This window comes from Polypterus senegalus, chromosome 10 (assembly GCF_016835505.1).
Source record: "Polypterus senegalus isolate Bchr_013 chromosome 10, ASM1683550v1, whole genome shotgun sequence".
In the NCBI taxonomy this organism is placed as follows: domain Eukaryota; kingdom Metazoa; phylum Chordata; class Cladistia; order Polypteriformes; family Polypteridae; genus Polypterus; species Polypterus senegalus.
Genome location: NC_053163.1, coordinates 80,912,705 through 80,937,453, shown reverse-complemented (window position 1 = coordinate 80,937,453; position 24,749 = coordinate 80,912,705). Strand labels below are relative to the sequence as shown.

At 36.4% G+C, this 24,749-nt stretch overlaps 1 protein-coding gene across 8 annotated transcripts in view; it reads left to right on the top strand.

The window, feature by feature from the left end:
- The window catches only part of diaph2 (diaphanous-related formin 2), a 1,278,655-nt gene that overhangs the window by 1,080,714 nt on the left and 173,192 nt on the right, over positions 1 to 24,749 (top strand). For all 8 annotated transcript variants that reach the window (XM_039766010.1, XM_039766009.1, XM_039766012.1 and 5 more), the window contains one exon: positions 10,057 to 10,192. In XM_039766010.1, coding sequence (XP_039621944.1) covers positions 10,057 to 10,192 — 136 coding nt within the window. The remainder of the gene's footprint in view (positions 1 to 10,056; positions 10,193 to 24,749) is intronic.

Genomic DNA, 24,749 nt, shown 5'->3' with positions numbered 1-24,749 from the left:
CCCAACCTGATCACAACAGAATCTTATACTTCAGCCACTCTGGTTTTGGTAAAAGTAAAACATAAAGTGTTATGCTGTATCACTAGCGTTCTTCCAATAACTGCATGGACCAGCCTCTGGTGACCCCTTTGGACTCACCATCTCTTATATAAACTGTGCACAGGGTCCTTCTAATACAGTAGGCACATCCAAAGTAGATCTTGGTTCTCTCCCTCTGACCATCTGCGGGTACACTGAACCCAACACTTCCATTGGCTAGTGCATCACATGATCAGAGAAACTTGGCCCTTTCACCTCCTCACTGCTCTAAATGAGTGGTTCTTATGCCCAGTGACCATCTGGGGCATGTCATACCTGTGCTGGTAACCAGTCTTCAGTTAGAGAAAGAGAAAAACATGTTGCATGAAGGAGGGATGAACTGTGACAATATGGATGTACCCTGTGATTATTTATTTAGCTTTGGGGATTTAGATGAGCAACCTTGTGTTTCATAATCCAGAATTTAGGATACTATATTACAATACTTAATGACCAGAATTTATGTTTTTGCCAACTGCTGACTGGTTAGCACGAAAAAGTTAAGAAAATTAAGTCCTTTCAAACTATAATAAAGTATTCAGATATTCATCAAGTACACTTTGATGACCATTCCATATTAAACAAGATTCACAGATGCATTAGCTAAATTCAGAGAAATGTTTAGTTGAAAACTTTCACTTTACTGCATGAGCCAGAGCTGAGCTGTTATTGTGTTAAGCTTGTCTTTGACTACTGCAGCTTGTCTGTCTTTCTGTCTGTCTGACTGTCATGATTACCACATGAGCTGATTGCAACTATTGTTTCCTTTAGACACCACATCGAGAGCAGCTTCAAGATTAAAATCTGACCTTTTAATGGAATAAAAGTGTGTCTGATATGGTGGCTCTTTAGGGGCCTGATTTTAAAGAAAGTTTAAGGACAAAGAATATTCCCCTTGTGGCCTATGTAAACAACTAAGCAGCAAATTATTGTATCCTTTTCTTGTCCTTGTAATCTGACAAGGAGAAGCTGACAGCCTTGTATTTGTCCTTGGAATTCTAGTAGGAGAAGCTATTGACTAGTATGATATGTTTTTCTTACCCTTTCACTGAGACAATCCCTGTAATCCCTTTGTCTTAACTGAGAGCATGACATATGCAGTAAGCCCGAGGAGATTTATACAGGGCTGAGTGTCTGCACTCATTATATTGGACCAGGAAGGAGCAAATAGATAAACTCCCTGCTTGTGGATTCCCATTTGCCTGCTCATGATAAGAACATAAACATATTTTCAAGATGAACACATAAAGTATACTGTAGAAATGAAAACCTTTGAAGAAGCCTATGAGAGAAAGAGAGAGAGTATGTGTGTGCTTTATTCACTTCTTGCAATTCTGTACTGGCTGTTCAGTTTCTTTGACACTACCTTTTAGTAGTCGGGTTTACTTAAAGATGAATTAATATAATAAAAAGAACACATATAATTCAATTTATTGAAAAACAAATAGTTTGAGTTATGAAGTGATTTCTTTGATAATGTTTATATTTCCATTTGCAATAAACATTTATTTAAAAAAAAATAATGACTTTAGTTACATTTAATGTTATACAGGTTTGGTAAACTATATCAAAGCAAATAAAAAACTACCACTTTATATGGAACATTGTCTGCAGTAAAATGTTTAACCTAAGAAAGTAACCTAAAGAAATAATAATATTTAGATGATAAGAGCAAACCTATATTGAAAATTCCATCCTCAGTTTTGCAAACTGAACTGAACTGAATATTAACACTAGAATTACCAGAGCCTACGAAAAAACTCCGTCCCACCTTAAATCGCTTCTTAAATCCCTTCACACCTCTCCGCCAGTGTCCTTTGTCCTCTAAATGTGCTGATAAAGAGAAGCTAGGAGCAGCCGGCTATTCCATTCCCCCACCGACTTAGAACGTGCATGAACTTCTCCCAGCTCATGCCTTGATTGAGTATCTGAGAGTAAAGTGGAATTTTAGAGTGGAAATAATAGATCGTTATTTGGAACACATGCATTTCATGTCTGTTCCATTTCTACAGTAATCTGTGTAAACACATTCATAAAACAGAAACGTTTTTTTATATTCTACTAGTAGATGACAAAATGTAGGCATAAACTATATAATGTATGAAGCCTGAAGTCCAAATATCAAAGAAACATTTTCACAAAAGGTTCAAATATAACACAACAATTGCGCTTTTATTCAAAAATATAACTGCAGAAACAAAAAGCCGCCTTAACATGCGACATTGACACCTATTTATTATGACTGCCTCCGTGGCGCAATAGAATCAGCTGCTGACTGGGAATCAAAAGGTTGTGAGTTTGAACCTGCACCACTCCGTTTTGAGAAGTAAACTGCTCTTAGTCTTACTATTTTAGAATAAAAGCATACATTTGATTTCAGTCTGTAACAGCCGGTGCAATTTATGATCCTTGTAAAGGTTAGCTTTGTTTTTTTTTTTAATTCACTTTTCATTCTCTCAGTCGCGTTCAGAATCAATCCATACAACCCCATCTGACACGGCTGTTTTCACATAATGACGCGCTATAGCTCTGTAGTGTACCACGATACATACTAACGCCCCCCCCTCCCAAAGGGTTCTGACACACAAACGCTGGCGAAGCTGCCTTCTTCGTATCTCAACGTCACTTGATTTTCTTTTTATTCAGTTTTATTGAGTGTTCCTGCCAGTCCCCGCATGCTGCTGTATGCTGTTTCTTTTGTACTCCAGGACATGCAGAGGAGAGAATGGTAAAGAGCAGTAACTTCGGCGCTATATGCAATCAACAGACACTCCCCATCTGCCCATGTCGTTCAAACACAGGAACATATGTTGGTGTAAAAGTATAACAAAAGTGCAGTTTCATTCAAGTGCACTTTTTCCATCGCCTTTTCCTGTAAGAAGCAATGTACACACTTCTCTCTATGCTGTGGTTTCTATTACACACCTGAAAGAAAGAGACAATATATGTGGAAAACATCATCGCACTAAAGCAATATTATTTGAAAACGAACAGCGTCAGATCGGGTGTGAATTTGTGCAAGAACTGGAAATTCTCTGATGTGGGACCTTCCCCCAGGGAAGAAAGTACAGTGTCAGGTGCTCATTCAGTGTTATAGGAACCATAGCACAGAGAGGTGTGTACACTGCAACAAGTACACGTGATGTACAAATGTAGGAAGGACGGTCCTTGGGTGTGTGGGAACTGTTAATATTTGAATGTGATGATTTTATATAGCACGGAATGGAAATCGGCACTTCTTAGCATTGCACCATGCAAGCTGTCGTATCAATCGCCTACTGTAACTTGCTTTCTTTTTTCTTCGGTTATACAGGTAGTCTTGAATAAAAGTGCACTTGTTTTGTTATACTTTTTACACCAACATATGTTCCTGTGTTTGAGCATGCTCAAACGGGCATGCTCAAAAAATATACGTGTAATGCCACGAAAACTGCTCGCAGACACTTCATTTCGCAAACATTGCTACGAGAATGCAATCACAAGTACACTGCAGGGCTATAGCGTGTCTTTATGTGAAAACAGCCGTGTCAGATGGGGTTGTATGGATTGATTCTGAATGCGACTGAGAGAATGAAAAGTGAATAAAAAAAAAACAAAGCTAACCTTTACAAGGATCATAAATTACACCGGTTGTTACAGACTGAAATCAAATGTATGCTTTTATTCTAAAATAGTAACAGTTTACTTCTCAAAACGGAGTGGTGCAGTTTCGAACTCGCAATCTTTTGATTTCCAATCAGCAGCTGATTCTATTGCACCATGGAGGCAGTCATAATAAACAGGTGTCAATGTCGCATGTTAAGGCGGCTTTTTGTTTCTGCAGTTATATTTTTGAATAAAAGCTCAATTGTTGTGTTATATTTGTACCTTTTGTGAAAATGTTTCTTTGATATTTGGACTTCAGGCTTCATACATTATATAGTTTATGCCTACATTTTGTCATCTACTACTAGAATATAAAAACGTTTCTGTTTTAACAATGTGTTGACACAGATTACTGTAGAAACGGAACAGACATGAAATGCGTGTGTTCCAAATAACGATCTATTATTTCCACTCTAAAACTTCACTTCACTCCCAGATACTCAATCAAGGCATGAGCTGAGAGAAGTTCATGCACGTTCTAAATTGGTGGGGGGATGGAATAGCCGGCTGCTTCTAGCTTCTCTTTATCAACACATTTAGAGGACAAAGGATGCTGGTGGAGAGGTGTGAAGGGATTTAAGAAGCAATTTAAGGTGTGACGGATTTACGAGTTTTTTCATAGGCTCTGGTAATTCTAGTGTTAAGGCAGTTGTTGACTCTAAAGTGGTTTGGTGCAGGTGAGCTTTTCACCATTTAGACTGGTACTGAATCTTGCTTTGCTCCCAGTTGTCTCTACTGCGGGTTCCAGCACCAAGCAACCTTGAATTGGTTTTTGGATGGATGGACATTCTAATGTAGACCTAAAATTTACTGTACTGTTTTGGTTTTTTTTTCCCTTTTACAAAACTTGTTTTTTAATTTTCACATGCCAAATAACACTGATTTTAATCATGAATGCTATTGTATAATTTCTCATTGAGTTCTACAGTAGATGCCATAAAACCATCAATTAACTGTATCCCCAGTTCTAACTATCAATTTATATTATATTATATTTATATATTATATTTATATTATATATCAATCATATATTATATATGTTTAATTTTTTGCTGTTATGCCCTGGTTGGCTTTACCTGTGGCTGCTTTCAACTTTATGGACTGATTTTTCTACCTCATTGTATGGTATGCATGGCAATGTTAGATGAGACTCTTTGGGAAAATCCTTTTAAGTTACGAAATTCTTGCTTGTTTTTGCAAGCAGTTAACATGAGTGTTTCTTCCCCCATTGACGTATCCTGTCATTCTGTGTGATTTGCCCCAGTGAGGTGCCTAGCACAGCTTCTTGAGTAGAGCTTTTTTCTTTTGAAATAAAAAGGCAAAACTTCACTATCCTTTGCTTTTTTAATATTCTCAGAGAGGTGTAAAAAGCATCATTATCATCTTTCTGCCTTGGGTGGTATAAAATGACCCTCAGTTTCCAGGTGCCCTCCATTTGCATGACCTGGCAATCATACATATTGTTCCTTGATGCAACTAGAAGAGGGCAGGCTTTGAGGCATGTGGATTTCTCTACCTGGAGGTCTTGCTGTGCTGCCAGAGGGCTAGACTCAGGGTGATGGGTTGAACCATGACAATATATAATACATGATTAGCATTTAGTTTTGTGTAGTCTTTCTAAAAAGGTATAAAAGAAGAACAAAAATTACAAGAGTAACTCCATTATTGTAGATGTCACCTGTGCCCTGGCTTTGCATTTCTAAATGGTGACAGCCCAGTACATTCTGTAACGTATTTATTGTATACATGCTATAGGCTGGTTTTACTACTTTGAGTGTAGCCTTTTTGAAAACATGTGAATATCGCTGTCTGAGTTTAGGTAGCAGCTGGACCATGCAGCACCCATAAAAATAATAATTTCCTTAGTCATTTGAACTAAAATGGAATGGCACATTTAATTTGCCATGATGGGGCCATTTCATAAAAATTAAAAATAATAAAATGTTTGACCTCCATATTCATATTGTAAACTTTGTCATGGTTGTGTTTTACACTAGTTTTGGCATGGCCTTCTTATTTTATGACTGTGCTTAGACATGACATTTGGCAGTGAGCTATTTGGAGTTTCTTGAGATTTATCTTTTGACTAGCTTACAATAGCAGCTATAATAACCCATTAAGTAATGATAAATTGTCTTCCTTGGATTCAGTTTCTAGCAGCAAGTTATCAACATATTGTAGCAGGCACAGATGTTAAGAAGAAGAACTTCCTGTGCTTTTTTTATTCCTGAAAAACTTGTTTGAAAATGTGTCTGAGTGCTTAATATGCATTTAATTATATTTTTACTTTATTAAATTTGCTGTTTAACTATTCAGATTATTAGCCAGATAATTATTAAAACAGATAAGCTCACATAGCATAACAGCTTCTAAATGTAATGCCTATAGGGTGAAATCTAAACATGTTCAGTAAGTGAGTAATAGCCACTGCAGCAACATGAGCCGCTTATTTAATCACCACACACTGATTTTTTTTAGAGAAGTGAAACACCAGCCATTTAAGAACTGACAACTTTCCCACATTTTTTGATTTTTACAGAATCTGCTATGTGATTTGTGCCATTTTCACTATACATTTTCTATTATTAATAGTTACACACTGTCACATTATCATCATGACAGTTCATATGCAGTATGTCTTGCAAGGCCTGTTTGCAGTATTTTCAAAGAAAAACAAGTATGCAACAAAGAATAAAATACTGTAAGATTTACCTTTTGATAAAATCAGCATGTGCAATTTGTAGACGTATTGTAAATACACTTTTTGCAAAAAGAGACATACAGTAAAGGAAATCAATGAGTTCCAAATAAATACAATAGGTGTGATGTGGCATTTTAGGAAATTAACTTTATATAACTTTAACAGTCATTTGTCAATTCCAACCTCAAAGTTATGTGATAATGAGCAATTTACTTTATCTATATATTTTCTAAAAGTAAATAAATATAAGGGACGTGCAAAACGTTTCCGCACTTTTGTATTTGTTGGAAACCATGAAGGCGGGAGGAGTAGTAATTGGCCATTAAAAAGTTGGTACAATGCTGGGAAAATTGCATCGCAAAGGAAGGTGCTATGTAGAAAAGCAATGTAAATTGTTTTTGACATCCTTAACAGTTAAAAAAAACTGAGGAAACTTTTTGAACGTCCCTTATATATATTCATATAGTGTATGTATGTATGTATGTATGTATGTGTGCAGAAATATCTGTATTCTGTTTATACACAGATAAAGATACTTTTTGGCCACTTTATTATGTGCAAAGGGTCAGTTAATGAAAATAGCCTGCCCTTCCAAAAAAGCCAGTAAAGTGACTACAACTTAATATACGCAGCATACATCTGAAAAACTGCTTAGTTGTTGTCGATCTAAACAATACAATGAGCAATACATGTGATCTAAGTGACGTTAAGATGGTTTGAGTGTTGGTGTAGTTTCAGTGTCTCAGAAGCTGCTGTTCCCCTAGGACATTCATGCACTGTAGTCTATAGCATTTACAGAGAATGTTCTAGTAAACATCAAGTGGCCAGCTGTTTGATGACTGAAAACAGGTCATATGACAATTGCCTGATTTGTTTAAGGTATTAGAAATGCAATCAAAACACAAACAAAAAGCACTAATCAAAAATAATGTGCAGAAGAGCACCCCTAAATGTACAACACAAGGGGTTTTCAGGTGGAAGGGCTACAGCAGCAGAAAACCTGTCAGCTAAGAACAACAGCATAAATGTACACTAAGCATGTGATGACCAAAATTGGACAATTGAAGGTTAGAAAAATGTAACCTGGCCTAAAGAATCTACATTTTTGTTGTGAAGTGCAGATTATAGGGTCAGAATTTGATATAAACCTCATAAATCCATGGATCCTGTTTTGTGGTGATGGTACAGTCTGATGTTGTTGGTGTTTCTGATATAACTTGAGAATTATTTTTTTGCACAGATTAGACCTGATAAAACCAACTGAGCGTCCTTTAAGTGCTAGTCTTTGTTGCTGAACATGTGAATTCCTTAATGACCACAGCCTACTCTCTTCTCACATGGATACTTCCAGCTGGATAATACTCTGTGTCACAAAGCAAACATCATTTCAAGCTGGTTCCATAAACATGTCAGTAACACTGACTTCAGTTTACTGTAATGGCTTGCACAGTCCCCACAGCTCTCTTTAATTGCAGCATGAATCCAAATTCACAGCATGAATTTGTGACCAAGAAATCTGCAAGAGCTCTGCAGTGCAATCAACGTCCTTAAGAAATGTTTTCATCCCTTTGCTGAAAGCCTACCTCAGAGAATTCAGGCCTCTCTGGAGATAAAAGGAGATCTTAATCAGTGGTAGATATTGCATCTGCATTTTAATTTGTGTTTGTATATTATGTAAATAGAATTCAACACCTCTCAGTATCACCTTCTGCCTGTGGCCCTTTGAAAAAGAAAGTTCTTTGGTTTATTGCAAAGCCAATTGTACACAGTTTCTTTCACCTCATCGTTACCAACAACTGGGTAATATCTCTAGTTTTAAGGTGATTTCCTCTCTTTTTTTGTTGATGATAATGATGGTGCTGTCTTTGTCCCGCTCCTCATCAGTTGTTGATTGTGATGGCCACCTGTCTGCTCAGTATCTGTTACATTTTTGCTAACATTCTGGAACATCTCTATCTTATCACGTTAACTTTTCTGGAGAAAAGCATTGACCTTATAGTGAGGGCATGAACAGGTGTGAACTTCAGCATTGTTAATATCTTTTGATTACAAAAATCATACCCCTTTTTTTTGTTCTTCTTTTCTACAAATTGATCGAAATCCATATATATTTGTGGTAAAGAAGTAACTCACATTCTGATAGCATGTCCTATAACATCAGGATACTAAACCACCAAACTAAGGATGTTGCAATTGTAAGAAACTTTATACAGAGTATTTGTTCATAAACATATATGGTATGCATGTTTAAACAATTGAGAAGTAACTTGTAAGCTGCCTTGGTTTACAGTGTTTGCCAAAACTACAATAAAAACCCTGGTTCATTTATGGATGAGTGATCGCTTGGTGTCATGCTATATTTTATTCTTTAAGTTCACATGTCAGTGTAGATAAGCATCTACAGTATGTTCTACTCAAGTCTATTACATCTATGACTTCTGACTAAATATACTGTAGCAAGTAAATAATGACATGGCTCTCAATTAACTTAGAAGGCTTAAGAAGTAAGTGATGTTTTATTATTATGTCAGTTTATCAACTAAGAACATTTAATACAACCTCCCATACCCAGAGACTTGTCTCTGGAGCTTAATGGATGCAACCAGCCTTTCATCAATGTGTTTTCTTGTTCTGCATATGTTCTGAAGGGAGCAATGAATGATTGCTTCAGTTGATCCTTGCTTTGCTCTGTTTTACTATCTTCAAATAAAAATTTAGGGTGTGTACAGTAATCACCTATCAATATCTTTGGCTTGGTTAATATGCATTTCCCACGCTCTCGTGACTTTCTTGGATCTATTGTGAAAAACCTGCTTGGAGGGTAATTGGAGGGTGAGCTGCTCCAGCTTACCTTTTAAAGGTTAATCTGTATTTATAGTGCCAAGTTGGTGCATGCCATTAATGATGGGCTTATATTTTTCAAAGCAAGTCAAACTTTTCTTGTTCTTCAAGTTCAGAAATTTGTTTCACATGACAATTTTAAGATGAGGTTATTCTGTCCTTGTAAATTTTGATTTTTATCAGTAGCAGGGATTTTATCTGCTTCAGAGTTGATGAGTTTGATGTCTTTATTTAAAGAGCAGGTGTTGGGTCACAGCCTCTGTCAGACATCTGTGACTATATCCAGGAGATTGAAAACATCATGGCATTATTATAGTTATAGAAATCAAAGCACGAAATGTAGACTACTTGTGTAAGACAAGATAAACTCATTATTGTGCACTGAGCCACTTAAAACAGATGGAAAAAGTGTGGTGAACATAGGCAGACTAAATTGTGGCTATGTCTGCTTTGAATGCTATATACTTATTTAAATTATATATTTTATTGCAATATTATTTTGAAAAAATATGTACATATTATATGAGGTAAATATTATGAAAATTAATATGCATTGTTAAGCCATAAAAATCTAAGTCTATGACCAGTTATTCTGTTGTCTCAAATTATGATAGTGGGTAAGACATTGCAACATATGTATTAAAAAAAAAATAATGCTGTTAAGTCTGATGTATGATTTTTTTTTTTTTGTATTCTGTGCAACTTGTTTTCAGGCCTTGATGTTGACTTTGAAAATCACCAGAGTTGTCCTGTAGTCCTCACTCTCTCTTTCTCAACTTTATCACACACAGGAGGCACTGAAGGAGAATCATAAGAAGAGAGAAATGGAGGAGAAGGTCAAAAGAGCCAAACTGGCCAAAGAAAAAGCAGAGAGAGAGAAGCTGGAAAGACAGCAGAAGAAGAAGCAGCTGATTGACATGAACAAAGGTAGGTCATAAGCCCCAGCGCAAGGTTGTGTGTGCAAAGAGAATAGATAATACTGTGTTCTAATTACCATTAAAGGACTTCTGCTTTGTCATTTACAGTGAAGAATTCATCATTTTAATATGTATCCATTGTTAGGCTCTGTCCACAATGAACAAATAAGGCTGTATATTCAGTAGCTGTGTTTGATTTATTTAGAATCCCCCTGAGCAAGGCTCTTTTTCTCCATGAAATGCTGAGGTTTTGATTTTTTTGCTTTTGTTATTTTGAGAGACCTTAAATTATAGCATGTGTAAAGGAGGAGTAGATAAGCCTGGCCTAACCTCACTGTCCTTGGAAATGTACTTCGTTGTTAGCATTCAGCACTGTTCAGAATGGAGTAAATCATGGCATTTGGGTCTTAATGCTGTAAAATCCTTGCTCAAATTACTTGATTGTCTGATATGGAGTAACTGGCCAAAGCATGATTTTTGCCTTCTGCTCATTATTTTAATTTTTCCCCAGCTGTATGTATTTTCTTCATTTCATACTTTGAAGAACTGATCAGTTCAGGCATTCCCTCCTTTTAAGCATGCTGTTATGAAATTTTAAAAATACAATGTAAACTTGAGTATGACCAAAACATATGAAAACTTAGAGATGTTTAATGTTTAATGTTGCTTGCTCAGTTACTGTCCTCATAATATAATATGGCTTATAAAGTTAGTGTCCTGATTTTTGACTCGTACAAAAAATTAAAAGCACTGCCATTAGATCAGGGGTAAGGCAAACACCACACAAGTTATAGGCTGGACAGCGATAGTCTATGGGCAATTTTTTTGCCCAACAGTCTGTAAGGTCAGAATAATTTTATTAAACTTTGGCTATCAGCTTATTTTCCATTTTGGTAGGTTGCTTTTAGTGTAGTTCTTTACAGTTTAAAAAACAAATGTGTCTTTTTAGACCTGTAATTAAACTGTAAACTGTTTATGGCTGTTAGTTCAGTCCATTATATGGACATGGCATTAAACCAACTAGGGTATCTCTTTGTAGAAATGTGCTGGGTTTCATCATTCTATGAGTCTTTACTGCAAAAGACAATTATAGAAAATGTATGGGTGAACAGATTTTGCAGGGATCTACCTATCTAGCAGAAAAGGAGCAGTAAAGGAAGGATAGCAGATCTTGTCTGAAGTGGAGGCTCTTGGAGAGGCCCTTTCAGTGACAAATGTAGAGCTCTCCTACATGCTAGTGACAGTAGACCAGGTCTATACAATTGAGGCAGCTGTCCAGTCTGCCCAAAAAGATAATTGTTATAAGCCACTGGGAGCAAACATTATTTTTCCAGTATAATACACACCAAGCAACGTTTGTAGAGGGATGACAAACGCTACTGTGGTATGCCCCTAAATAATAGCCGAAAGTGATTTTTCATTTTATATTCTATTACTTGTGGTGTAGCATGTCCAGAGGCTACTTGAAGGTGTTTTGTCTCATTGACCTTGAAATCTTGGGAAAAGGCTCACTGTCTGATATTTGAGGCACTAATTTTTCCATTTTTTGATATTGCATTTTGGGTTAAATCTGGTCCTACCCTTAATCTTTTGTTCAATATAAATAATTGCACCATGTAGTGATTTGTACATCACCAGGAAAACTGATAAACTGTTCATCCATCCATTTCTGAAGCTGTCCATGGTTCATGGGCCCATGGTTGCCAGAGCACACTCAATCATGCACCCACAGTCACTCACTCCTCACTCCTCACAATTTAGAGTCAGTGATTAATGTACCATGTGAGTGTTTGGGATATTGGATAAAAAAATAATCGATGAGATCTTAGAGAGCAAACAGAATTTGTTTTCATATTCCAAAAAATATGGTCTGTTGTGATAATTTACATTCTTTGGTTCAGAAATTTGTTTGGTAGTTCATCTTCAGACTTCATGTAGTAAAGCTGTACCCATAAATCACAATTATACTGTAATAATTTGCTTCCAGTTTTATTTTCTACTTCTATAGAATATGCAATTTCAGTTCCTTCATAGAAACAGATGAGGAAGCTTCTTTTCTAACATTTGTGCCCTTACTACATGCACAGGTAACTCAACATAAATTTGTCCACCCACATTTTGGACTTCTCTGGTACCCATCTAAGGATTTTACATAAATAATAGCATCTACCTTTAAGATATAACATACTGCACTTTAGAAGATCTGAGGGAGATGAGAAAAATCTCCATGTAATCCATGTACTATGCTGTATAATATACTGCATACATAAGGAACACTAGGATAATTCATAGATAAAGAGAAGGATAAGAAGCACATCAGTGTGATTGCTTTGTCCTGTAAAACAAACAGACATGATCACATGTAAAACCCAGTTCATTTTTATTACAGAATTTACCGTTCATATTGTGGAAAGAAGAGCAGGGAGATTTCAAGCTGTGCTCGTACCCAGAATTTACAGAGCAATGCGACTGACATCAATAAACATCAAGGGCATGCCATCAGCTGTCCTCCTGGCCCTGCATTCATCCAAGTGCTGGCTAAAGAGCAAACTTTAAATCTCATCTTGAGGTTACTTCCAGCTATTCCCTTGAATTCCCTCCAAAGTCAGTGGGGGCTGGCCATTTGATTCCAGGGGCACAAGGTTGAACCTTCACCAAGGAAACTGTGCTACCCACCCTCAGAGCTGTTAGTAAGCCTAGACCTGATATTCCATCTTCTGTTTAAGGGTCAAACAAGCATTGCCAATGCTGGTTTTACTGAACCATAGGTGCCTGTGGGTAATTAGCCTGATTCTACCCAGAACACACCTTCTAGGGCACTCAGCATGCTTTAAAAAATATAATTCCTATAGTAGTTTAGATGTTATTACATTGGCTCGGCATCTTGCATTGCCATTACCAATTTTTGCAATCCTGACCCTAACAAGGCCCTCTGCTATGTAGTTTTAAGAATTTGAAGATTTGGTTTCTGGGTTGAGAGACTTCCCTGAATAACGAAAAAGTACAGCATCTGTTCTCTTCCACTCTATTCTTTGCTAAATCTTAAATAATATGAACATTTTTGCCATTTGTCTTTTTGCTTCAGGCTAATCAGTCTGCTGTAGTCATTCACATTCTTTGGTTCAGAAATGTGTTTGGTAGCTCATCGTCAGACTTCCTATAGTAAAGTCATTTCCATAAATCATAGTTGTACTTTATTTGATGATGAAATGTAATGATTTGCTTCTTAATCTTTTATTTTTACTTCTCCAGAGACTGGAAAAACAAGAAGTTTATTTTTCCTTGATTTTGCTGTCCATCAAATTTTATACCGTAGCAATTTACTAACTGAACACTTACCAGAGGATTCTATATTCCCAAGAATAACATAACCTCATAATTTGCAGAAAATATCTGTTTACTACGGGACTCTCTGATGATGGTCCTAGAGTCGGTAAAATGCATTATCACTAGTTGTTTTACTCCCTTTACATGACAGCATAAGATTTTACTTCATGAAAAGAAGATGGTGTTTTCTATGCTGCCTTCAACATTCATTTGTTCATATTTAAGATCTTTCAAAATAAATTTAAACTCACCACAGCTACAGTACTGAGACTGGTACTGTTCATATATTAGCTTGTAATTCTTAACTCGGATAAAGCATACTTTAAATCTGTCTGTTCGCAAACCTCAAGGTTACTTTAATGTTTTGTTTATTTAAGTGTTTGTAAAAAGTGATTTCCCTCCAAAGGCTGCACTATAGTCAACTGAATTGTATAAGACATCACTTACTGTAAAGCTTACAGCAGCGTATATTGTGTTTGAACTCCTTTTTAAATGCACATTCTGAAGTGCTGCCTGTAAAGCAGGTCTGTAATGCTAGATGAGCCGTGCACGCTTCAGCTCTTTATGGTGACAAAACAGGCAGGCCCCCTAAGTGCAACTTAAGATGTAGGTCATTTGTAGAGATACTGAGCTGCTAAGCAATTTGGCTCATTGCATTTATAGGTCACAGGGATACTGGTTTCATAATTCTTAGAAAAATGTACACAAATCTAGCCATTTTTTTTTAATATTTAATGATACTGCAGCATCTTGTATGCATGTTCTTGCTTCTCAGCATTAAACAATGGACCATCCATAACCATCAAGTTCACTCATGTCTCTTCAGAACAAACTTTTAACAAAATGCTGAAATGAAAATGAAAGTGCATCTCTTTCCATTTACAATGGAGCTAGTCCATTCTATTAACCTATAAAGAAATTGCGAAATATGTTTTTACTGGGTGTTTTTGTTCAGTAGAAGTAGGCAGTATATGACTTATAGTAGTCACAGATCTGGCACAATGTATTTTTCACATTTATTCAGTGATAGCTAATACTCTGTCTGTTGTTTTTTCATTGATGTGAATAACTTACGATTTAGTACTTTTGTGGTATATTTTGGTTGGTGTTGGGGGACCTTTGATTCCTTTTGAAGTGCCGAACATTGCAAACCTACATACACACACATGTACACATACAAATGAATGAGAAGGAGGGCTGGTTGCCTATAAAATATCAAACATCATCAAACACCAACATACAAATGATGAGCAGATCCCCTGAGGAATGCATGGGGGTCGCAGATGTACAGCATGGGAGGATGAGCGAGCAGATACGCAACAGTTCGAAGGTGGTAGCCGCGTGACACCTGGTAAAACGGTGTGCAGACCCGATCAGCTTACAAGCAACATGGGCAGTAGTTTATATGCATAACCCAGAAAGTTATTGTATACAGTGCTATACTGCTGATAATGAAATGGTAAGATCGAGAACAGTAGAGTGCATGCTAAAATCACCAGAGGCCCCAATGCCACCAGGGGCAATGATCAAATGTCTGCACACCAACATCACCAAGAAGGGAACTCTGCCTAGTTTCTTGATATTGCCTCGTTGAGTTTCCCAGAACACTCGACTCTGGCTTAATCCTGATCCCATCAATTTACCAGTAAATTCTTGGCGTAGTATGTGTGATGTTTCCTGTTGTCCCTGTTTAACACTTGAATTACCAGAGCCTATGAAAAAACTCGCAAATCCGTCCCACCTTAAATCGCTTCTTAAAACCGTTCTCACCTCTCCGCCAGCATCTTTTGTTAATCTAAATGTGCTGATAAAAATCAGGCTGCAAGCAGCCGGCTATTCCATCCCCCACCGACTTAGAACGTGCACAAATTTCTCCCAGCTCATGCCTTGATTGATTATCTGGGAGTGAAGTGGAGTTTTAGAGTGGAAATAATAGATCATTATTTGGAACACACGCATTTCATGTCTGTTCCGTTTCTACAGTAATCTGTGTAAACACATTGTTAAAACAGAAACGTTTTTTATATTCTAGTAGTAGATGACAAAATGTAGGCATAAACTATAATGTATGAAGCCTGAAGTCCAAATATCAAAGAAATATTTTCACAGAAGGTACAAATCTAACACAACAATTGCGCTTTTATTCAAAAATATAACTGCAGAAACAAAAAGCCGCCTTAACATGCGACATTGACACTTGTTTATTATGACTGCCTCCATGGTGCAACAGAATCAGCTGCAGATTGGGAATCAAAAGGTCGCGAGTTTGAACCTGCACCACTCCGTTTTGAGAAGTAAACTGCTCTTAGTCTTACTATTTTAGAATAAAAACGTACATTTGATTTCACTCTGTAACAGCCGGTGTCATTTATGATACTTGTAAAGGTTAGCTTTTTTTATTTTTATTTTTTATTAGTCAGTTTTATTATCTCGGCCGTGTTCACGAGCCCAAACACACCCCACTCCCACATCTGATACTGCTGTTTTCACATAGACGCGCTGTAACAGAGATAAACTCAGCTCCCTTCTACATCAGAGCAAGAATGCACATACCATTGCTTGCATACTAAAGTGTCAGCAGGCACTTTTCGTGGCATTACACACATTTTTGAGCATGCCCTCTGCACACTACTTGTGACTTTAGGCTTTAGGAAGTAAGTAAATAAATAAAGGTAAATCGTGTCATAAAATGATTTCTTCAACACCTCACATATATTTGTCTCTTTCTTTTTTTAAAATGTGCGTTGATCACTGCCAGCATGTTGTAGCATACAGCATCTGGCCACCTGCATGTTCTTGCGTGCACTGAATAAGAGACAAATATACAGTCTGACTAAGAGAATCAGACTGAAAAAAAGCAAACATTTGGAAATGCCATACTTTTACTGCTGATCGGACGCTATTCGTTTTCAAATAATATTGCATTTGTGCGATGATGTTTTCACATATATTGTCTCTTTCTTTCAGGTGTGTAATAGAAACCACAGCATAGAGAGAAATGCAAAATTATTTGCATTATTATGCAGCTGGTTCTATTGCACCACGGAGGCAGTCATAATAAATAAGTGTCAATGATGCATGTTAAGGCGGCTTTTTGTTTCTGCAGTTATATTTTTGAATAAAAGCCCAATTGTTGTGTTAGATTTGTACCTTCTGTGAAAATATTTCTTTGATATTTGGACTTCAGGCTTCATACATTACATAGTTTATGCCTACATTTTGTCATCTACTACTAGAATATAAAAAACGTTTCTGTTTTAACAATGTGTTTACACAGATTACTGTAGAAACGGAACAGACATGAAATGCGGAACTCTAAAACTCCACTTCACTCCCAGAAAATCAATCAAGGCATGAGCTGAGAGAATTCGTGCATGTTCTAAATTGGTGGGGGGATGGAATAGCCGGCTGCTTGCAGCTTTTCTTTTATCAGCACATTTAGATTAACAAAAGACGCTGGCAGAGAGGTGAGAACGGTTTTAAAAAGCTATTTAAGGTGGGACGGATTTACGAGTTTTTTCGTAGGCTCTGGTAATTCTAGTGTTTAAGCACAGGTTTACCTTTTGTGTAGTGTATGGTTCTAGGGAAAATCCTACTTCATGCCTGATATATTCGATTAGTTTTTTAGAGACATAGCAGAAAGGTGCATACATTATTATTCCCTATACTGTGACAATTTACAGATGTCATAAAATTAAATAATATAATTTGTTTTGGAATACAAGACAATTTATCGTTTTATTATACAAAGTTTGTTGTAAGCAGTTTTATATATGGTGCATTTTTAGAATGTGAAGTAAACCTGTAAAGGTCAAGGATAAATCTCAGGTCTTTATTGCTGCTTTTTCATGGAGTAACTATAAGTAACACAAGTAGATATTATCAGAGAGCTCAAGCTTAGTTACTTGTACACTGTGTGTTTATTATTAATATTATTATTAGTTATTCCATGTACCGTGTACCTGGTCAATATATGCGTAGAGTTTGTGTATTGCCCACATGTCTGTATGCTTTATATACTTTGGTGTGGCTGATAGTTGTGTTCAAGATAGGCAAAATAGGAAAAATCCTAGGTGTAAGAATAATTGATTATCCTTCATTTGTTCTTGAACCATTTAAAAATGATGGAGCATAAATCTGTAAAGACAGACCTAGATACAGTATATTGTTAAATGTCTGCATAACTCCATGATTCTGTGAAGAGAATAGCTGATTCCATAGTGATTCAAGTGTGACTTGATAGACTGCTTAGGTCACTGCATGCATACATAGGATGTTTAATAGCATACATTTTGTTAATGGAATTTGAAATATTTAAAACTTGTCCAATAAAGGCCTGCATCTACTTACTATCTGTAAATTATCGTTCTTAAGGTGTAAGTGCATACCGTGTAAGCATATTTGTAGATGTTAAGAGAACCTTTCGGATCAGTGTCCAGTTTTTGTTGGTGACTTATAGGAAATTGGTTTCTTTTTTATAAAAGTTGCAAGTGTCTGTTTTAGAGAGGATTCTGTAGAAAATATTTCAGGCAAAACAAGCATAGTGTGTAGGACATTGTTTATACTCTTTACCAATAGTGTTTACATTGTATAGATAAGCTTATGTGTGGGAGGTAGTGCTTGGGTCTGAGTTTAAAAGGACAATTACGGTGGTTTGTATGCCAAGTGAAGCTTTCATTTTCAAATTCCAGTCTTATGCTGTTTTTATGTATCGCTTACCTAGCAGCCTGGTATTCAGAGACTCCAATGGAGTGTTAATAAGAAAAATCTGTTTCAGGTTTAATGACATTTGTATTAAAAGAATGCTCTTAGCATTAATTATAAACATACAGTGGGCACAGTTTTTCATCTGCTACATTGAAAAATTACAAAAAATATTATAACATTAATACATTAAATTGTTGTGAACTTGATTGTAAAACTCTGACTGTAGATGCTGTAAAGAATAAAACTCTGTAGTTGTAATAGTATTGACACATTCATGTGTGAAATTCTTATGTGCATGTCTGACCAACATGTAACACACCACTCCCCGGTGTCATGATAAACAAGAATGTATTAAAATACATATCTCAGTTTTATTTAATTAAAACACAAATGAGCATACATGATATACTCCTTAGCACTTAGCACCGGAGAAGTCAAATGTTCTTCTGTTTCCTCCACAGCTCCCCTCAATGAATCTCTATGTAATAACTTGCAAAACTTTTACTAATTACAGGAAGGACAAGCATGAACAGAGAGACATTACTTTGTCTGCTGTTATATCTTCTAAAGTTAATTTGTCTTTTAGCAACATCAAAAACTAATTGCTAATGCTGTTTACATTTAGGGATCACTCAAGTGTTTAATGCAACAGTAGGCTCTTTATATATTCATTTGTTTCACTGTACTAAAGTAATCCTAGCTGTTTGTTTATTTTCTGACCAAAATTCATATTTCTTTTAGTTAAGCTAAGTAAAGATTGAGACATGAAAGATGATGGAACTCTTGGAGTTACATGAAACAAGCATAACTGCGCCAAACTTTGAGGAAGGATGCATTTGAAAAATGCATTGTTTTTGTTATCCATAAGAAAAGTCATTTCTTATGTAAATCTTTTATTATAGTCCTATATCAACAAAAATAGAAAATTGTAATCTGTTTTAAGAAAATTCTGCTGAAGTGTTTTTGAATAAATTCAGTAGATTCCATTTTACAAAATGATAACTAGGCCAAATTTACTTTGGACAGAGTGACTTGTTGTGAAGTCAGTGTTTACACACACTCACATCCTGACCCACAGACATATATCATAACTCAGAAAGTTTTTAAAATAGGACCAAAAAAATCCAAAACATTTGAAAGCTTGAAGCCCAAATTTTGATCTGATCACAATACTTGCCTAGCATGCTCCTTTGTTATTTGTAGGGAATGTAAAATGTAATGATAAATCTTGTAATTGAGAATATATTTATTTATCAAATTAACCAATAAAACAACATCTTTCTTTGTAAAATTTCTGAATATTCTGAAAATATTTCATTCCCATTTTGAAGCTGGACATAATTATTCCTTAGACAACTGTGGATTCCTTAACCCATTTATGCCTAAGGTTGAAATTTTTGAGTTTGTGCATGAAATTCACATATGTTGCATAGAAAAATATAAGGGACTAGAATTTGAGGAGAAAAAAATTTTATTACATTCCGTTGGTGAGTTATGTGGCGTTCCAAAATTGGAACAATAGGCAAATCCACTTCTTACATTATACATAACATAAAATTATATTTCTTAACTCAGGAGATGGTAAATACCTGCTATTCAGTGTGATATCCAGCAGAGAATTTGACATGTAAGGCAACATCACATTTGTCACATCGAAATGTGGTATTCTTATGACATTGAGCACACCGTGTTTGCTTTCCCTGTTTGACTATCACATGATTCAGGCCATCATAACGTGAATCAATGTTGTGCTTCTGAGAAGGTCTTCCTGTTCGGCCAGGGTCTGCAGGATGACCATGGGTCTCCAAATAATGGCATGCGATACGTCGGCGAAACTCCAGAAGATCCATTGGCTTCTTATCATATGTTTTATGCAGTTGCCATGCATTTTGTAAGGCCAATTTGAAACAACAGAGGACTTGAATGCCATTTCTTTCCATGGATTGATGCCCGATACTTATCAATGTTTTCATCAGCTCTGTCTACGCCTCCCATGAAATGGTTATAGACTATAGACATGTTTGGCTGCTGGGCTTGGAACTTCTTTTTCAGTTTCTGGGAATAACAATTGACAAGACACAGGGGATCGATACCAGCACCAGATGATGCAACAGTGACAACACTGTTATCATGCCATCTGCAAACAATATTGCCTTTGCCATCAATTCAATAATCGAATGAGCCTCTTTCTTTTTCCTTTAGCACTACATCTGATTCCAATGGTGCTTTGTCAATGCAATCCTTTCTCACTGTACCTGTTGCCTGATGTCCCATTGAACTGAGCTTATCCAGAAGTGCAATTCTGGTGAAACAGTTCTCAAATACAAAATGGTATTGTCCAGGGTGTGCCTGTACAAGTGCCTCACTAAACTGCAGGACAAGTGATGCACCAACACCATATTCCTCATGTTTATTATCTGGGTTTTTACCTTGATATGGCTGAAACCAGCAAATGATACAACAAAAGGTTGTATCACTATAGCACTTGCTTCAATAGTGTCATCTGTCTCTATCAGGTCAGTTATTTCATGTAAAGATAGAGCTCGAGGCATTTTCAGAGAGATCTTCAACTGTAAAGGGAAAAATATATTATTAGTCCTACTGGTAGGGGTTTTGCCTGGTGCTCCAAAAATGGAACACGCAAAATGTGAAGTCCATAACCAATACAACAATGATAACTTTGGTAGTTTCTTTTTACAGCACGATAACATAACTAGTAGAGAAGTAATAGAAAAAAAAATTAGTATATGATGTAGTGCAGCAAAGTTATATCTACCTGTCTTTGGATGGTTCTTCAAAAATGTGAGAAAATTCACATCACTTCTTGAGGAGATCCCAGCACACCAATATCTGCAGCACACTCTCTGTTCACGACGTGATAAGGTGTACCCCCAGGAAGCAGATGTGCGTGAAAAGTCGGAGCCCGGCGATGGCCTTGAGTAGTAGGATATAAATAACTCCAACGTGGCTGTCGTTCCAATAATGGAACACGCGGCATAAATGGGTTAAGTCTATTCCTACTGCATTTAAAGTTTGGCCTTGAGCTTTATTTATGATTAGTGCAGAGCTAATTTAATTGGGAATTGTAGCCTTTCGCACTTGAATAGAAAGTCTGTCGGTATGAGGTTTTTAGGGAATAGAAACATTATGTCTAGCTGCATTTCCCGTTTTCCCAGCCACCTCAAAGATTTAGTTGTGAAGATTTTTAATTATTAATGTTTTGCCTTCAAGAAATCAAGTTAAACGAGTTAGAACATTTTGACTCAAACCTAAAAGTTGCAAATGCTATAGTTCAAATTTTGTTTGGGTATTAGTGTTCTTTTCTTAATCAACTATACTCTCAGCAGATTTATACTTTTCAAACCCCAACCACATTTCCTAGATAAATTGTTGCTCTTTAATATATGAGATAGTCTTTCTAAAACAAAAATAATATGTAACATATATTTAATATTAATAATACATTTTATCTGTAGGGTTCCTTTATACTGTATATATTGTGACCTAAAGGATGCACGCACACACACACCACACACACACACACACATACACATATACAGTTAGGTCCATAATATTTTGACAGAGACAACTTTTTTCTAATTTTAGTTATGTACATTACCACAAGGAATTTTAAATGAAACAACTCAAATGCAATTGAAGTGCTGACTTTCAGCTTTAATTCAGTGGGTTGAACAAAAAGATTGCATAAAATGTGAGGCAACTAAAGTATTTTTTTTAACACAATCCCTTCATTTCAGGGGCTGAAAAGTAATTGGACAAATTAAATAACTGGAAATAAAATGTTCATTTCTAATACTTGGTTGAAAACCCTTTGCTGGCAATGACAGCCTGAAGTCTTGAACTCATGGACATCACCAGATGCTGGGTTTCCTCCTTTTTAATGCTCTGCCAGGCCTTTACTGCAGCGGCTTTCAGTTGCTGTTTGTTTGTGGGCCTTTCTGTCCGAAGTTTTGTCTTCAACAAGTGAAATGCATGCTCAATTGGGTTAAGATCAGGTGACTGATTTGGCCATTCAAGAATTTTCCACTTCTTTGCTTTAATAAACTCCTGGATTGCTTTGGCTGTATGTTTTGGGTCATTGTCCATCTGTATCATGAAACGCCGCCCAATCAATTTGACTGCATTTAGCTGGATTTGAGCAGACAGAATGTCTCTGAACACCTCAGAAATCACTCGGCTGCTTCCGTCCTGTGTCATATCATCAATAAACACTAGTGTCCCAGTGCCACTGGCAGCCATGCACACCCAAACCATCACACGGCCTTCACCGTGTTTTACAGATGATGTGGTATGCTTTGGATAATGAACTGTTCCACACCTTCTCCATGCCTTTTTCTTGCCATCATTCTGGTAGAGGTTGATCTTGGTTTCATCTGTCCAAAGAATGTTTTTCCAGACCTGTGCTGGCTTTTTTAGATGTTCTTTAGCAAAGTCTAATCTAGCCTTTCTATTCTTGAGGCTTATGAGTGGCTTGCACCTTGCAGTGCACCCTCTGTATTTACTTTCATGCAGTCTTCTCTTTATGGTAGACTTGGATATCGATATGCCAACCCCTGGACAGTGTTGTTCACTTGGTTGGCTGTTGTGAAGGGGTTTCTCTTCACCATGGAAATGATTCTGCGATCACCCACCACTGTTGGCTTCTGTGGACGTCCAGGTCTTTTTGTGTTGCTGAGTTCACCAGTGCTTGCTTTCTTTCTCAGGATGTACCAAATTGTAGATTTTGCCACTCGTAATATTGTAGCAATTTCTTGGATGGGTTTTTTCTGTTTTCGCAGCTTAAGGATGCCTTCTTTCACCTGCATGGAGAGCTCCTTTGACTGCATGTTGTCTGTTTACAGCAAAATCTTCCACATGCAAGCACCACACCTCAGATCAACTCCAGGCCTTTTATCTGCTTATTTGATAATGACATAACGATGGACTTGCCCACACCTGCCCATGAAATAGCCTTTGAGTCAATTGTCCAATTACTTTTGGGCCCCTGAAGTGAAGGGATTGTGTTAAAAAAATGCTTTAGTTGCCTCACATTTTTATGCAATCTTTTTGTTCAACCCACTGAATTAAAGCTGAAAGTCTGCACTTCAACTGCATCTGAGTTGTTTCATTTAAAATTCATTGTGGTAATGTACAGAACCAAAATTAGAAAAAAGTTTCTTATGTCCAAATATTTATGGACCGAACTGTATATGTGTGTATATATATATATATATATATATATATATATATATATATATATATATATATATATATGGGACACTGTGAAAGCAAAATTCAGGGCTAATGAAAATGCCATTAACAGACAACAAATGAAAATATGTTCTTATCCGGTATTATAAGAATGATGAATATTGTAATGACCAATGGTATTTAGAAGAAGACAGTGGTCATTGGGATGCATTAATTAAATGTTTATTTGAAATAGGATTGATGTTCACTCCTGGTGTCTTAACTTTGGGGGACACATACTACCGCGGCTGTGATGTTGGGCCCCAAAGCATGGCACTATAACAAATAGAAATGGTTGTTCTCAACATTAAGGCCTTGAGAGATGCCTGTCGCTATTTAATTTGATGTTATGTTGATGTATATAATGAAGACAAACTCCTCCTTGATTCCCATTCAGAATATTCTTTGTGCTGCACTCACTATGTGACCTGGCTCTCTGACAACTCTCGATGTTGCTGCTCAGCTTCTACTGCTTTTAAACAGCACAGATTGCAAGCAAACTGTTCTGAAAAAAGGAAAGAACATTCAGCACCAAGACATCAGTGAATTTCCGCTGTTCTCATGCCTGCCTGCTCCTGTGCTTATATTTAAATTTCTCATGGCCCCACCTCCTGAGGTTTCTTATATTTGCATCTTTCAACCACCACCTCTCCTGAGTCCTAGTGCCTGCAACGACCATTACATCTATCAATTAGTGCAATTTCTATACATTTCTTTATATAGTATGATAATTTTATTTTGTATACAGTCTAACAAATGATCCTAGATATGTCCTTTAATAAATAAACAAAAGACTTAAGGCTACATGTTTACTATTTTCCTTAAGTAACATTATTATCTACCAGTACCCTGATACATTTAAAGACAGTATTTCTGCTGCTTCTAAGAATGTGCAACTTCAGATATCCCAATCTGAATTTATCATGTGCTCCTGTACAACACTGTAGAAAATATTTAATCATTTACTATACATTTAGCTGTGTTCAGTGACTTTGGCTTTACTTGGATATTTCTCTTTTGCTCATATGTGGCACTGCTTTGTGCACTGTCTTCCTGAATATACAATAGTTACAGAATTTTAAGTTGTTTTATTATTAGTTTCATAGTTATCAATGTTACGGACACATACAATTTCACTTTTTTATAAGGTACCAAATATATCAGGAACAGATATCCTTGTAGTTTTTTTTCATATACATAAATTAATGCCAAAACTCTCAAAATGTCAAAAAAGTTTATTTATTTCAAAACAAAAAGAAAGGAAGGACCAAAGGTGGAACTTA